This window comes from Elephantulus edwardii, unplaced genomic scaffold (assembly GCF_000299155.1).
Source record: "Elephantulus edwardii isolate Elephantulus edwardi_28Jun2011 unplaced genomic scaffold, EleEdw1.0 scaffold00037, whole genome shotgun sequence".
Lineage (NCBI taxonomy): Eukaryota > Metazoa > Chordata > Mammalia > Macroscelidea > Macroscelididae > Elephantulus > Elephantulus edwardii.
The window spans coordinates 2,402,310-2,417,834 of NW_006399787.1; the positions used below are offsets into that span (position 1 = coordinate 2,402,310).

The 15,525-nt window shown below is 37.4% G+C and overlaps 1 protein-coding gene across 1 annotated transcript in view; it reads left to right on the forward strand.

Annotated features, from left to right (window-relative positions):
- Positions 1-15,525, forward strand: part of CEP128 (centrosomal protein 128kDa) — a 597,902-nt gene that overhangs the window by 238,730 nt on the left and 343,647 nt on the right. Inside the window, exons 15-16 of the mRNA XM_006884767.1 lie at positions 9,576-9,749; positions 15,203-15,262. Of these exons, the coding sequence (XP_006884829.1) occupies positions 9,576-9,749; positions 15,203-15,262 (234 nt within the window). The remainder of the gene's footprint in view (positions 1-9,575; positions 9,750-15,202; positions 15,263-15,525) is intronic.

Consider the following 15,525-nt stretch of genomic DNA (forward strand, 5'->3'; position numbering starts at 1 on the left):
GACAAATTCTGCCCTTGTCTTTGCAAGTGCTGAGTATCTCTCAGGTATTAGTTTTCACCTTTTAGATCTGTTATTATTTATACCCGGTCTTTACAATCTGCTCTCAAAAACAATGTATTTGAATTTTGTAAATAAACTAGTGTATATATATGTATATTTTTTTTTAAGAATGAATACATGTGTAAGGTTCCTATAAGAAAAAAGGGGATGGGGAGTGGTGGGAAAAATTCTGATGATTTTTAAAGATACTGTAACCTTACAAATATTTCTCTTGAGAAAAGTGAGAAATTTTTTCTTTTGAAAATGAAACAGCTTTTGTTCCAAATGCATAATAAGAAACTCTAGTTCTTTTTTTCCTGGCCTGTGTTGTATTTTGTTTTAGAAATAGAAATGCATCAAAGGTGGCTGGTTTTAAATAACTAATGTTATTTCTGTTTTTAGGCATTTGACTAAAGAGAAATACATAATAATTACAAAACAGTCTTTAAACTTAATAAATGCATGAAATGCCCTTTCAAAGGTATTTTTGTTTCCAAGTGTGAATGTTAATTTCTAGGAACCCATCCAGTAAGCAGTCTAACACCTTTTGATTATGCTGCTAATGATCTTTGTATTGCTCAATACTCTTCTAGAAAAAGACACTAAAAAGCCTGGGGCTAGAGTAATTTCCTTAAATGGGGTTAAAAGTTTAAATTTGAATTTCCAGTGTTTTGTTTCTGTTTTGTGAATAACTTTCATATGCCTGCCTACAACAAGTTATAGATATGAAAACTTAAACCCAAGGTTACACCCAGATTATGGACACAAGGCTTAAACTCAAGGTTATACCCAGGTTATAGACACAAGGCTTACACCCAAGTTTTATATTTAACATTCATGAAATGATATAGCTAGTGTTCTTATTATACACTGGAGTTTTTTTCCATTTCTTCTGTTGTTGTACAGATTGTCTCATTTGTTAGTCTTGATACACTGTTATACTAAAGAGCAAGGATATCAGTGTAAAGACCAACATGTACTTGATCCATTGGCATCATATGTTTGTGAACACTGGGCCGAAGAACTGGTGCCTTTGAACTGTGATAATGCCTAAGAATGTTGAATATCTCATGTTCTACCCCAAGCACTCACCAAGATGTCTTGAAGGAAACACCTTGGGGGAAGACATGCAAGAGTGGTAAAACTTCCAATGACATCTTTGGTCGTGTCCAGAACTGACTCCTTGTTGACCCTCAGCAGGTTTTCAGAGGCTGTGAGTCACACTGGAGGAGATTATGCATACTTTTCCTAAGGAACAACTGGTGGATTTGAACCATGTGCCTTTGGGTTGGCAGCACAACTCCTTATCACTGGACCATCAAAACTCCCTCTAGTCCTTGGGAAAAAAACAAACAAACCACGTGATAGGAAGAGTAAAGGTTCTTTTTGGCCCTTTACTCACAGGGCTGCTGTGAGTTTGAGTTGTAGTTGACTTGCTGACGACAAGAACAACAGTTTAAGTGCTTCAGAAATTGGGAGGATGGTACAGGATAGGACAGGGTTCAGATCCATTGTTTACAGGGTCGCTATGAGTTGTATTTGACGGCACCTAACAACAACACCACCACCAACAACACACTAATAATTGTAACTTCTCTCTCTCCTTTGACGAAAATAGTGTGAAGCACTTATTTTGAGAAAAAGGAAATGGTACACTCAATCAAATAATATAGGAACATTTTTATTTTTGGAAACCAATTTTCTGGTGGAATTAGAATATTATTTTGCTCATTAAATGCCTATAAATACCTCATTGTTTTGCATATGATTCACCTCACATTCAACTCATCACAACCTTGTTGTCTCTTAAAAATTTACCGTGGATTTGAACAACTAGGAATGTGCAATATGGCTTGCTTACCAAACTGGGCCACCTGAGCTCCCAGTAGTAGATGTGGGATGTTTTAATTGAAGTTTAGAATTATCTCTGCTCTTGAGGAGTTCATACTGTGGTGAGGATAGAGATGTGAATGATACACATGGTGTGCACCTCTGTGATAGAATCTTTTCTAAAGTTCAGTACGAACTCAAATACAGAGTCTTGGTGTCTTATGTGCTCAGCTCCCCTGTCATTGTTATGCTGTCTTTGTGCTTGATATGGGTTTTCAACTTTTATTTGAGATGAGGAAATCCAATTAACAACCTCTTCTTGTCCTCTTAATTTCCAAGGTGTATTGGATTCAGTCTGCTAACTGTGGTCCCATGGTTTGGTGCCATCAATTTGTTGAGTACTACTCGTAGTGGTCCTTTCAACAACAGATCTGAACCCTGTCCTATCCTGTGCCATCCTCATCATTGCTGACATGCTTGAGGCCATTGTTGCAGTCTCTGTGCCAGTCCATCTCATTGAGGGTCGTCCTCTCTTTTTCTGACCCTCCTTCTTTCCAACCATGATGTCCCTTTCCAATAAATAGCATCTCCTAGCAACATGACCAAAGTATGTGAGAGAAGGCTTCACCATTCTTGTTTGCAAGGAACATTCTGACTGCTCTTTTCCCAAGACATGTCTGTCTGTTCTTTTGACTGTCCATGGGATAGTTAATACCCTTCTCCAAAGGCATAAATCCTTGTGTTATCCTTATCCATTGTATAGCTCTCAAAAGCATATTAAGTGATTGAGAAGGCCATGGCCTGAATTAGGTGCACCTTGTTGTTGTTGTTGTTAAGTGTTATTGAGTCAGACAGGACTCATAGCCACTCTATGAACGAAAGACCTGAACCTTGTTCTATAACTGTCATCATTTCTCTAAGTTCATGGAGTTTTCAGAGCCATGTTGTTTACAAAGTGAATGCCACTCCTGATTCCAAGCCCTTTAGCCTTCAAATTAGCATCATTGTTCCTCAGTACTTTGGAGAGGACCCAGACAGCAGACTTGCCCAATGCAGTATTTCTCCTGATCTGTTACTTCTGGTACCTGTGATGCTGATTGATGTTCAAGTATGATGAAATCGTAGAACAGTTTCATTCTTTTCTCCATCTGTCTCATGGTCCTGTCATATGTGTAGCTCAGGTTGTTGATGAGTCTTCTTCTGATCCTGATGCCACATTCTTCTTCATGGAGTCCAGGTTCTCAAATGATTTATTCAGCATACAGATTGAATAGGTTCAGAGAAAGGATACAGCTCTGGCACACACTCTCCTTATTTTTAACCATGCAGTTAAAATGTTTTAGATACAGGTTTCATTTGAGCATAACACAGTGTTCTGGATCCCCGTTCATCATCCATGTTAGAGTTTCTTTTGTTTTTCTCTGCTTTTAGCCTGTATCCCTCTGACATCACGAATGATACCCGCTCATGCCACAGCCTGATCTAAGCTTAGATGGAACTTTTGGCTTTTCACTGTTAATGTAGGGCAGAGCAGAAGTGCTCCATAGGGATTCCAAAGCTGTATTCTTTTTGTACATTGCTTTGCATTCGGTCACTCATATTCCTTATGTTTTAGAACCTTAATTAATCAATGCCATTATTTACAAAGGACTACAGTATTCAATATGGATTGAGGCTCAATATAAAGAAAACAAATATTCTCACCACTGGATCAATTGGCAGCATCAGGATGGATGGTGAAGAGATTGAGATTGTTCACAGCTTTAGTTTGCTTGGCTCCACAGTCAACACTCTTCGCACCAGTAGTCAGGAAATTCAAAGATGCATTGCAATGGGAAAGCCTGCTGTTAGGGACCTCTCCAAAGTATTGAAGAGCAATGGTGTCTCTCTGGAGACTAAGGTACTTCTGATACAGGCCATAGTCTTTGTAATCACTTGTTATGCATCAGAGAGTTGGACAATGATTACGGAGGATAGAAAGAAAATTGATGACTTTGAGCTGTGGTGTTGGAGAATAGTAGTTCATGTACCGTGGACTGCTAAGAAAACAACAGGTTCAGCCTAGAGAGGGTCAAATCAGGCTGCTCCTTGGAGGCGAGGATTCTGAAACTTCATCTGTTATACTTTGGACATGTTGCAAAGCGAGACCAGTCCTGACAGGGATATTATACTTGGGAGGGTGGAGGGACTCTATGAGGTGGATTGATTCAGTGACTGGGGCAGTCGGTTTGGGTGTGTCGGAGACAGTGAGGTTGGCACGGGTTAGAGTGAGGTTTAGGGCTGTTGTACATAGGGTCGCCTATGAGTCACAGGCGACTCAATAGCACATAACAACAACCACCACCACCACCACCACCACCACCACCACCACCACCACCACCACCACCACCACCACCAAATTCTTGCTAGATCCTCCATTTCCCTGCACTCTGCCAATCTATCTATTGATCTCTGCTCCCTCCACTTCTTCTCTCATCCCTGCCTATCTTCTGTGATTGTTCTGTGTATATAAACGTTTCTTTAACTCCCCCAATTCTAGAACATTAATTATGTTATAGATTGTTAATTGCAATGCCCACAATAGCTGATTGTCCATTAATTTTAGATTGACATTCATTCATTTTTTCTCATTTCACAGATTTTTTGACATTGTCTGGATTTCATTCATTTCAGACTCCATTTCCTGCTTTCCCCTCTAACCATCCAATTTTTATCACAGTGGTCTTCTCCAGTATTTGCCCTTTTGTGATAGATATATTTCACCAAATACACTGTCCTTTACACTCATCCATGCTTTGTAGTATTTACTGGTTCTTCATTGTTTCACAGTGTATACTCTCTTGGGTGAATGTATCACAGATTCTCTTATTATCTTATTAGTTGTTGATGGGCAGTTGATCTGTTTCCATCCCTGTGCTATTGTGAATAATCATATGATAAACATACATGTGCATGCTGGACCTTTGACTTCCTTAGGTTATATTATCTATAGTGGAATAACTTGATCAAATGATATTTCTGTTTTCAACTTTTTGAGGAATTGCCACAGTACGTTCCATAGTTGTTGTTATGTACTTAGTTGGAACCGAGGCATGACTGACCCTCCAGCAGATTTTCAGAGGCAGTGTCAGTCCTGTAGGAGATTGCTCCCCTTTCTCCCATGGATCAGCTAGTAAATTCAAATCACACACTTCTGTGTCAGCAGCCCAATTCCTTACCACAAAGTCACCCTGTAGCCGTATCATTTTACATTCCTATCAGAAGTATATGAAGAGTTCTCATTTCTTTGGATCCGTACCCACATTGTTGTTTGCTGTCCTGTTGAACCTTGATATTGTTGCTGCAGTGAGATTGTGTCTGGTTTGATTTGCTCTTCTTGATTGGGTAGTGATCTTGAGCAGGTCTTTATATGGTTTTTTGGGTCTTCTTATTGCCACCTGAATGTCTTCTTTGGTAAAGATTATTTTCTGATCTTTTGCCCATTTTGTAATTTTGTTGTTTGTCTTTTCTTTGTTGAAGTGTTAGAGTATTCTATAAATTTTAGATATGAGTCTCTTATTAGATAGAGTACTGGTACACCAAAAGATAATGTGAACTAAAGGAATAGAATCAAGAACCCAGAAGTGAATCTATCCACTCCAAATCAATGGATATTTGACAAGGAGTCAAAACCCATCAATTGATCAAATAATAGGCTTTTTAACAAATGGTGATGGCAAAATTCTACCTGCTAAAAAACTGAAACAAGATCCACATCTCACTCCATACACAAACCCCAAATCAAAGTGGATCAGGAATTTAGTGGGAAAGTCCTAAACTGGAAAGATTTCAATGAAGCGGCTGGTGGGTTTGAAATGCTCACCTTTGGGTTGGCAGCTGAGTGCTTAATCTTTCTGCCACCAGGGTGCCTTCACAAAAGGTGGTTAAATCCATCCCAGTTTATTTTCTTTCAAATTTACTTGGAAGTACTGTGTTTTGCTGTGTTTTTATATTCATATTTTGAGTTTCAGAAATATAAAGTCTACTATTATTTTCCTATGAACCTGGAGAGAAGATGAAAGTGTCAAGGTCGAGGACTCCCCTTCATAGGGTTGCTATAAGTCACCTGCGACTTGACGGCACTTAACAACAACCACCAACACCACCACCACCACAATTATTATTTTAAGTAATAAGTTTCAAAAAATATCTTGATTTGAGGAGAGTTTGATGTGATCTGCTTCACCCTCTCTCCAGTTTTCTAAGACATTTTGAGTTGTGATGTGGTCACTTTCCAGATTAAGCTCATTTCAAATTTTCCATAAAATCTGTAGTACTCCCCCATACCCCTGAATTCTCCTTTAGTTGGAAAGACAACTTGCATTGCATTTTCTGCCCTGGCTGGCATTTCATCTTGCATCTTACATTCCTTGCAAATTCTACTCCATTGGTACATGTAATGTTAGCCTTCTAGGGAGCCAGATAGATTGCTTCCGGACAGATCCAATTTTTGTTCAGGGTGGTTTCATAATTTGCCTTGTAATGCTCCTGTCCAGGATTTAAAGCTCAGGTATGACTTAAATTGCAGGAAATTTCTTTTTCAAAACTTTTTAGGTGGTATGTACAAGTCTAGAGTCTCAAGTCATGCTTCCAATAACTTCATGAAATAACTTGTGTTAGTTTTCATTTCAGCCTTTAATGTTATCTTTCTTTTTCTCCCTTATAACTTCTCATCCTCTCTTTTCCTCCCTTCCCCCTTTCTCATCCATGGCAAATGTATACAAGGTGGCATTGAACTCACATACTATTTTGAGTTACTTTTCAGTAGAGTAGTATATGAAAAATTGTTTCCCTTTCATGTAGTGACTGTATGGGAAATGTGGTAGCTTTTTTGTTGTTGTTAAACTCTTAAGAAATTGGGGAGCTATGATGCTTATACTCTAGGAAGTTGTGCTGATGGAAGATTACCCCAAAGGTTGAGCTTCTCAACAATTTTAACCCTTCAGTTTCACTAAAGTAGAAAAATAGACAACCTCTCCTTATGTGATTTATAGCCCTGGCTTTCCAGAGGAGGGTCATCTGTGAGTCATTTCAGACTCAGTTGCCGTAATGGAATGAGGGAGTGGACATTGGCAAAATTGCATAAGCTCTACCCGTGAGATCTTCAGATATACTCTATAATTTTTTTATGTTGATTTATGTTTAGTAAGATCATGACCCTGATGTGCCAAATGCAATATTGGTCACTGATGGTGGACAGTGTTTGGAGGAGCTCCCGAATTAAAACAAGCTTGGAAGAAGAAGTGACATCGACTTCCGAAATAGCTTGCCCCCAGAAACCCTATGAACTTGGAGAAATGAAGAAAGTTCATGGGTCGCTATGAGTCACCTACAACTTGATTGCATTTAACAACAACAAGAAGATCATGTCTATAATTTTTAGAATCTCTGGGAAAGTGAATATTCTGAGTTTTAAGATGAGTATATATATATTTATATATTTTGCTATGCTCTGAAATTAGTAGTTCACTGAGAGAGATAGATGTATGAATAAATAATTATATTGCAGCTTGCTAAGTTTTTTAAAATAGAATTTCCCCTAATTTTTCCATATGTAAAAAGAGCAAGGGCAACTCCACGTCCCTGTCAACAACAACAAAAACACAGAAACAATTCCCATGAGGTCAGACATGTCACCTACACTCTTGCACCTATTTATACTAATTACAACACCAATTTCCAGGTCCTGAATCCATTGTAATAACTCACAGACCACAGAGAGCCATATTAGGGAAGCCAAATGCCATAATTCAGGTTGACAGCAAGACACAGTTTCTCAGTCAAGGCAGCCCGACGTGGGCTCGAGGCTTTAGGCAAGTGTTACAAAGCCTGTAGTTCTTTGACTTATGGCTCTCCTATCACCAGTCCTCCCAAAAATTTAGGCAAAGGCTCTTGGCTCTGGTTCTGGAAGTAGCAGTTCCTCCATGATAAGTTGCATCTCGTGTCAGGTCTCTGATTCTCTGCTGTGACATCTCTGTTTCAGCCATGGCTGCTGCTGCTTCTGCTGCTTCTGTAGGTCTAGCAGGTAGGCACAAAGATCTCTGGGCCAGAAGGTTATAAGTTTACAAAGCTGAGATCCAGACCCAGATGAGAGGCTGTGGTGAATGTGTCGAGCTCCCTCCTGGGTCCTGTTCACCAGCCTCACTTTGAAGAAGTACTGCTTCACGGAGAATTATACAAGTCAGATGTGGACAAGGGAGGCACATGTAGGTATAGTCAAGAATTTTTGAAGTAATTGAAGAGATGCAAATTTCTTTTGGTAAAACACTGTTGTACTTTTCACGGTTACTTTTCAGTGAAAAGTTACTTTTTGTTTTGGGTTTGCTTTTTTCTCAGACTCAAACTGAGCTTATTGTACATAGAATATTCCCAATTATATTGTCTTTACAAGACTATCTAAAGACTATTAGACTCCTTACTGCTGTATGGGAGAAGGCTATTAATATAGGCAGTGCACATCGGTGTATTCTCTTTCTTCAAGCCTACTACATACGACTTGATTCTCTCTAGTAAGGAGATGTTGCTGCTCTTAGTTATGTCCTTTTAAATTTGTTCTGCCTCATAGCAACCCTGTGGACCACAGACTCCTGTTGTCATCATCACTACGGCCGTTACACTTAAACCCAGCACTGTTTCGGTCCTTCTCTAGAGGGTCTTCTTTTTTTTCTGACTTTTATTTTACCAAGCATGATGTCCTTCTCTAGAATTTATTTGCCTAGTGGGTTCCTCAGCTGTCTTATATCTTAAATAACTTTTCAGAAGGAATCTTTTTTTCCATTGAGAATATTTTAGTTTTATCAAATCTTCATGATTTTAAAGCATTTCAACAGTGTAGGCGTTTCAAACCTTAGCCTGTTTTAAAGTTACTCTTTAGAAACTTCTTTTTTTAAATTTTCTACTAGTTTATTTAAAAATATGGAACGCTTCACAAATTAGCGTGCCATCCTTACACAGGGGCCACCATAATAATCTTCTCTGTATTGTTCTAATTTTAGTATATGTGCTGCTGAAGTGAACACTTAAAAGTTATTTTTTTAATGAACTAAAGATGGCCAAGTCTGTTTTTTCTGGATTTGAAGCCACTAATGCAATCTTTTCTATAATTTGCCTTTTGTACTGCTCTACTAAAGCTTATTGAAAGCTCACATTTACTATTGTGACAACAGATTTTATTCTTTGATACATTTATGGGAATATATCATTAAAATGATAAAGTGTTTTTTCCTCTTGAAATGTTTTTCTTTTTTCCTTTTACTAAAATAATATTGTATCTTTTAAGTAAAATTTATTTTAATTGTGATTTTAACAAAAATTTACAGAAAAGTTGGATTTTCATTCATTCATTGTTCGTTCATTCATCCCTTTTCCCTTTCCTAGTTAACTTTGTATTTTTAAAAGAAAATTTTTATTTTATACTAGTTTACTTATAAAGTGTGTATACTATACTTCCCTTTGTTAACAACCTGGTTCACTTACTGCTTCATTTCTGGGCTCCATAAATTAACCTCAGAGACTGAATCATGAAAATGTGTTTTATTTAACTAAAGTCATCAGTGGTGTCAGATCTATTTTCTAAGTCACTTCTTTGACTTTCTTATATGGATCTTACGGATATTGCCTCTACTTAAACAATCAACCCCTGATTTTACTTTTTATCATTTCTTTAGGAAAGACATTTAACCAATGAAGAAGAGACCATGAGAAAGATGGAAGAGTCCAGATTGCAACTCAAGGATCAGCTGCTTTGTCTGGAGACTGAACAAGAGTCCATTTTTGGCATGATAGGAAAGGAAATTGATACAGTTTGTAAAATCTTCTGGAAGGACCCAGAGAAATTAAAAGTAATTACAAATTTTATTATGTCTTAAAATTTCAGCTCATTTCTTGACTAATGATTATAATGTATTTTTAATGAATAGTTACATAGGAGCCACGTTGTTTCCAGAAAATTTTCTAAAATAAAGAAATGTAAAGAATTTACTGCATTTCAAGAATGTGACACTATAGTTATTGCATAATCGAAGTGAAAGAAAATGTAATGGTAATTCACTGAATTGCCAGAATCTCACCTTGTAGAGGAAAACATCTTGAGAGTAAAGCTATGGGAGGCATCTTTACTCCAGGAATTAAGAGTTCTAGGCTTTGACCTTTTCATCATCACAGGCTGTATTTTTGTTGTTTTATTATTGACTGATATTTATTGAATACTAGCTTTATTCCAGTAAATAAAGGTAGTTGTGGTTCTTGAGAAGTGTATTAAACATACCATGGACTACCATGACAACACCCAAGTCTGTCTTGGATTGGAGAAACCAGTTTGATCCTTGGAGGCAAGAATTTTGAAGCTCTGTCTCACATTCTTTGGGCTGCAAGGAGGACCATTCCTTGGAGAAGGACATTTTGCTTGGAAGGATAGAGGGTCAGCACAGAAGAAGACACTGAATGAGATGGAATGAATCAGTGACTGGCAGTGGGATCAGGCGTGTTGGAGATGGTGAGGTTAGCTCAGGATAGAGCAAGATTCAGAGCTTTGTGTATACACCAAGAGTTGTATGTGACCCAGAGTTGACCTTCTGGTAGATTTTCAGAGGCAGTTGAGTGCGCAGGAAGAGATTGCCTATTGCCCATCCTTCCCCTGCGGAGCAGCTAGCTAGTGGCCTCAGTTCGTGTTCCGTTTGGGATTGCAGCGCAGCTTCTGGCCACCCGGCCACCAGAGCTTTCTCTCTTGCTCATGAGTGCTCTCACTCTCTCGCTTTCTGTCTCTATCTCAATATCTGCATCTCTTTAATCCACAAGTCAACTCTGTCAGGTACACTATTTCAATTTATTTTAGCAAAGAAGAAACAAACACTCAAACCTTTAGTTTAATGCAAGAACCCAGATTCTAATCCTTTAGTTCTAACTCTGGAGTCTAAACAATCATTTTGCTATTTGTTTCCCTTTAAAAAGAAATTATGTATGTATGCTATTAATGGTGTATTTTGATGAGAATATTCAGAAATAATAGGAAATGCACAAGGAGTCTAAGACCTACTTTTCTTATCATTTATCTTGATTCTCCCTCTAATTCGCAATAGTTAAACTATAGATTCCAGCATTTGCGGGCACTATTAAGGCCTCGCTATAGAGTTGCCTTAAGGTACTGGTTCCTAGTGGAAATCTATGCTTAGTCTTGATTTTTGAGAATTTGCTTGTTTTTACTCTTTAAATTTGTATTTATTGAACAAAACAACTGTCTCTTGTGATGTTTTTTGCTAGATAATACAGTAGAAAATAAATTAATAAATAGTCCTTGTAAAAATGAATTATGTATAATTTAGATTTTACATCTCTACAATAAAATATGGTTCTGACATAGAGTTGGAATCGATCCACAGCTGACCCCTGTGGTGGGATTTCAGAAGCAATAAATCACACGGGAGGAGATAGTGATACTCAGCGTAGTTTTAAGTGACAAGGTAAATAAAATAAGAAAAGCTATCATGGAAGTTTTCATTCCTTAAAGGGAAGTACCACTATTAACTTCAGGTGCTGGAACTGTTAAATTTCATTTAAAGGAACGTTTGTTTGGTAAGCAATACGCGTAGCATATTATAGTGTAGTTCTCATTTAACTTCTCTGTTTACTCCATTTGATGGCATAATGACACTCAGATTATAGCATTGACATATACATTTTTTTACTTTCCAGATACTTATATTTTAATTTTGTAACTCATTTGTCATCATCTTTGCCTAAAATGGTCTTCTCTCATACTAAAGCTTTAATTTATTTCCTCCTCATTTTTATGTCTTTATCTAAATTCATGTTTAAAAGAAAATAAAGCAACTGTAATTCTATTCTTGCAGTTGAAATTATCTTAGGATGTGACAATAATAGAAGTATTTGAACTGATAAGATGGATTAAAATGACGAGTTTGTAGAGTTATATTTTTTATGTACTTATTTTAAAGGCCATATACGTATCAGTTTAAGAGGTTGAGTCTACTCAGTGAAATAACAGGCTTTAGGCAGAAAGCTAACTCTTTTAGTTTGTAGACAAGCATGTTGCTTAAATATTTTATTTCTTTCTGATAGGAATATCATTTATCCCACATCTTCCCAGATATTAACAATTCTTTAATAGGCTCGGAGGAATAGAGTCATTGTGGTCATGCATCTTTACATTTTACTCCATAGAGGGAAACTAATTATTTTAACAGCATACAGCTTTTTGTTTTCAATTCCTTTCTGTTAATAACTTTAGTTTTGTTCTTGCTGTTGTTGTTATGTGCTGTTGAGTCACCTGTGACTCATAGCAACCCTATGTACAGAAGACCTAAACTCTGTCCTATCCTGTGCCAATCTCACGGTCTCCAATACACCTGCCCCTATATTACTCCAGTCACTGAATCAATCCATCTCATTGAGGGTCTTTCTCTCCTGCACTGTCCCTCCACCCTCCCAAGCATGATGTCCCTCTCCAAGGACTGGTCCCTCTTTGCAGCATGTCCAGAGTATGTCAGACAAAGCTTCAGAATCCTTGCCTCCAACAAGCAGCCTGGCTTCACCCTCTCCAGGACAAACCTGTTAGTTATCCTAGCAGTCCATGGCATATTCAATACTCTTCTCCAACACCACAGCTCAAAGGCATCAATTCTCCTTCTATCATCCCTAGTCATTGCTCAGCTCTCTGATGCATAGCAAGTGATTGCAAAAACCATGGCATGTATCATGGCATGTTCTTATAACCTTTGAAAAAGTAATTGTTGTTGTTGAGAAAATACCCACAAAATATTTATACTCTCACTTCAAAGTAATCACCAAGGAGTCTTTAAAGATATATTTGCTTTATACTTCAGAATATGAGAGATGAAGCTTCACCATCTTTACCTCCAAGGTACACTCTGGCTGTACTTTCTGTAAGACTCATCTGTTTGTTCTTTTGACACTCCCTGGGACATTCCATACTCCTCACTACCAAAGCTCAAAGGCATCAGTTCTTTTCTCCTCCTCCTCCTTCATCCTTATTCATTTATTGTGCTCATGTGAAAACTAGACCAAGAGACTGTTGTGTGAACAGAGCAAGGGAACTACATGGTTTAAAATGATGAAAAGTGTGTGTAGGGGTTCCTTCTTCTCTCCATACCTAGTCACTTGGTCTACTGGGTAAACCATTGGAGAAGCTTGACTCTGTGAAGAAGAATGTGGCATCAAGATTGGAGGAAGATTCATCAATAATCTACGCAGATGACACCACCATGCTTACTGAAAGTTAGGAGGACTTGAAGCACTTATTCCAGAATATCAAAGACTGCAAGCTTCAATATGGATTACATCACACCATCAAGGAAAAAACAATTATTACTTTTGGAGTGATAGACAACGTCATGATAGATGGAGAAGAGATTGAAATCACTGACTTCATCTTACTTGGATCCACAGTCTTAGTACCAGCGGTCAGGAGATCAGGGGATGTATTGCATTGAGAAAGTCTGTAGTCAGGTACCTCTCCAAATTACTAAGGACCAGTAATGTCAGTTTGAGGCCTAAGGTGTGAATCTGACTGTGATCTTTTCAATTACTTCCTGTGCATCTGAGAGCTGGAGAAAGAACAAGAATAACTAGGCTCTAAGTCTGTAAAACAAATCAGGAAATATATACTGAACATTAATTTTTCTCATTATTTTAGACTTCAGTGACTATAACTTTGTTCACTAAAGATTTAATTGAGATATATTACACAAGTAAATGACCATTAAGAAAGTATACTATAGTCAAAGACGAATAGATGATGAATTACAAGCTTAGCACGCCAGAAAGATGAAGAGGGAGAAAACATGGTAAACTAATGTAGTTAGGGGAAATTTCAGTGTAAAAACAGGAAGTAAGAGTTGAATGTGATTTAGATACAGAGAAAGCAGATAATACTCCTTAAGAGGTCACATGATAGGTATTCATTGTGCATTTTTCACATACTAATGGATTACTGAGCTCTTGTGTTCCAACTGGTAGTCTAGTTGGAGTCACGCTGCCATCCCAATGACACAGAGTTTTAATCCAATGGCTGCTCCGTATGAGAAAGCTGGATCGTCTCCTACATGTAATTCACAGCTTGGGAAACCTGGCTGGAAGTTCATCTGTCTATGAGTCGGTTGGTTCTCATTCCATGGCATCGAGTGAAAGAGTGAAATGAATGATTAATGATCTTCCTGATAGGAAAGTTATGTGTACAAACATTAGAAGGTATGTATTACAAGTTAAAGGTAGCTGTCTTTTGCCAAGGAATCAGTGTTTTCAAACAGAAAATTCTGAGAAAAAGGACTTGCAATTATAGTACTAACTGTAAAGAAAGAAAACGTCTTTGGACTTCTAGTTTTAAAGTCATTAAGAACCTTTCATGACTCTACGTTATTTAAATAATAAGGCTAAATTAAATAGTGCAAGGATTTTATAAATAAGTTTTAATGAAGGAAATAAGGCACTCAGCTAGAATGGACAACATTCCATAGATTTTATTACCACAATGAAATTTAAAACAGTGCTTGCATGAAGTCACGTTTAGTTCTTTGTCAGTTTTATACCACCATGGATGAGATAAATTGACTTCTTAGTGTAAAACTGAAGGAGTTATGATGCACAAGTGGTTATGTAATAATAAAAATGTGAATAACAACTACAAATCCAAACTCACTCTTGTTAAGTCCCACCTGCAGTGACCTGAGAGAACTCAATAGAATTGCACCATAGGATATCCAAGGTGGAATCACCATGGAATAAATACTGTGAATCAGATAGAAGAAACAAAAAGGAAATCAATTTGTTCTGACATTTTTTTCTCAAAGACTTGTCTCTCACATTAGCCACCAGACTCCAATATTGATAGCGTTTTAAAGTTGATTTTTCTGTTTCTCTATTTCAACTACATATATCCATACACATACAATTATAAATTAGAAAACAATCAAATAGTACAACAAGCCCATTGCTGTAGAGCTGGAATGGACACCTAGCCGACCCTCCATAAGTTTTCAGAGAGGATAAATCTCATAGGAGGAGACTAATCGTCTTTATCTCTCAGAAGAGCTGGTAGAATGGCCTGCTTTTGAGTTGGCCATACAGCTCCTTACACAGTGGGCCACTAGAGCTTCTAGACTGTTCTAAGTGGTAGTTTGGAATTGATTGAGTTATAAATGTCTATCTTTTTAAAATACGTTAATTTCGTAATTAACTTTTCGGATGCTCTTGATGAGTTTAATTTACTTAAGTTCATCTCAGAGAAAAATTTATGTCTAATAGACTTTATCTTTTTTAGGTTTTTTCGTGCCTTCCTGATATACATCATGACCCACATCGCTGGTTAGCAGAAAGCAAGGTAATTGCTTTTGGATTTAAAGTGCTCATCATATTTATAACCTTCAAGTGATCCTATTTGGCTCAGTTAAGTGTATTTTTCACATAACTGAACATGTAAAGCTATACTTTTTCATTTTAGGAAATTACATCATTGCAGTGCATTTATGAAACCTCTTCAAGTTTGTCCTTTTTATTTAAAGAAGTGATTATATAGGCATGAAAACACAGGATAAAGGACTGCAGAACTTTTGAAATAATTAAAACTAGATTGTCAGAGAGATG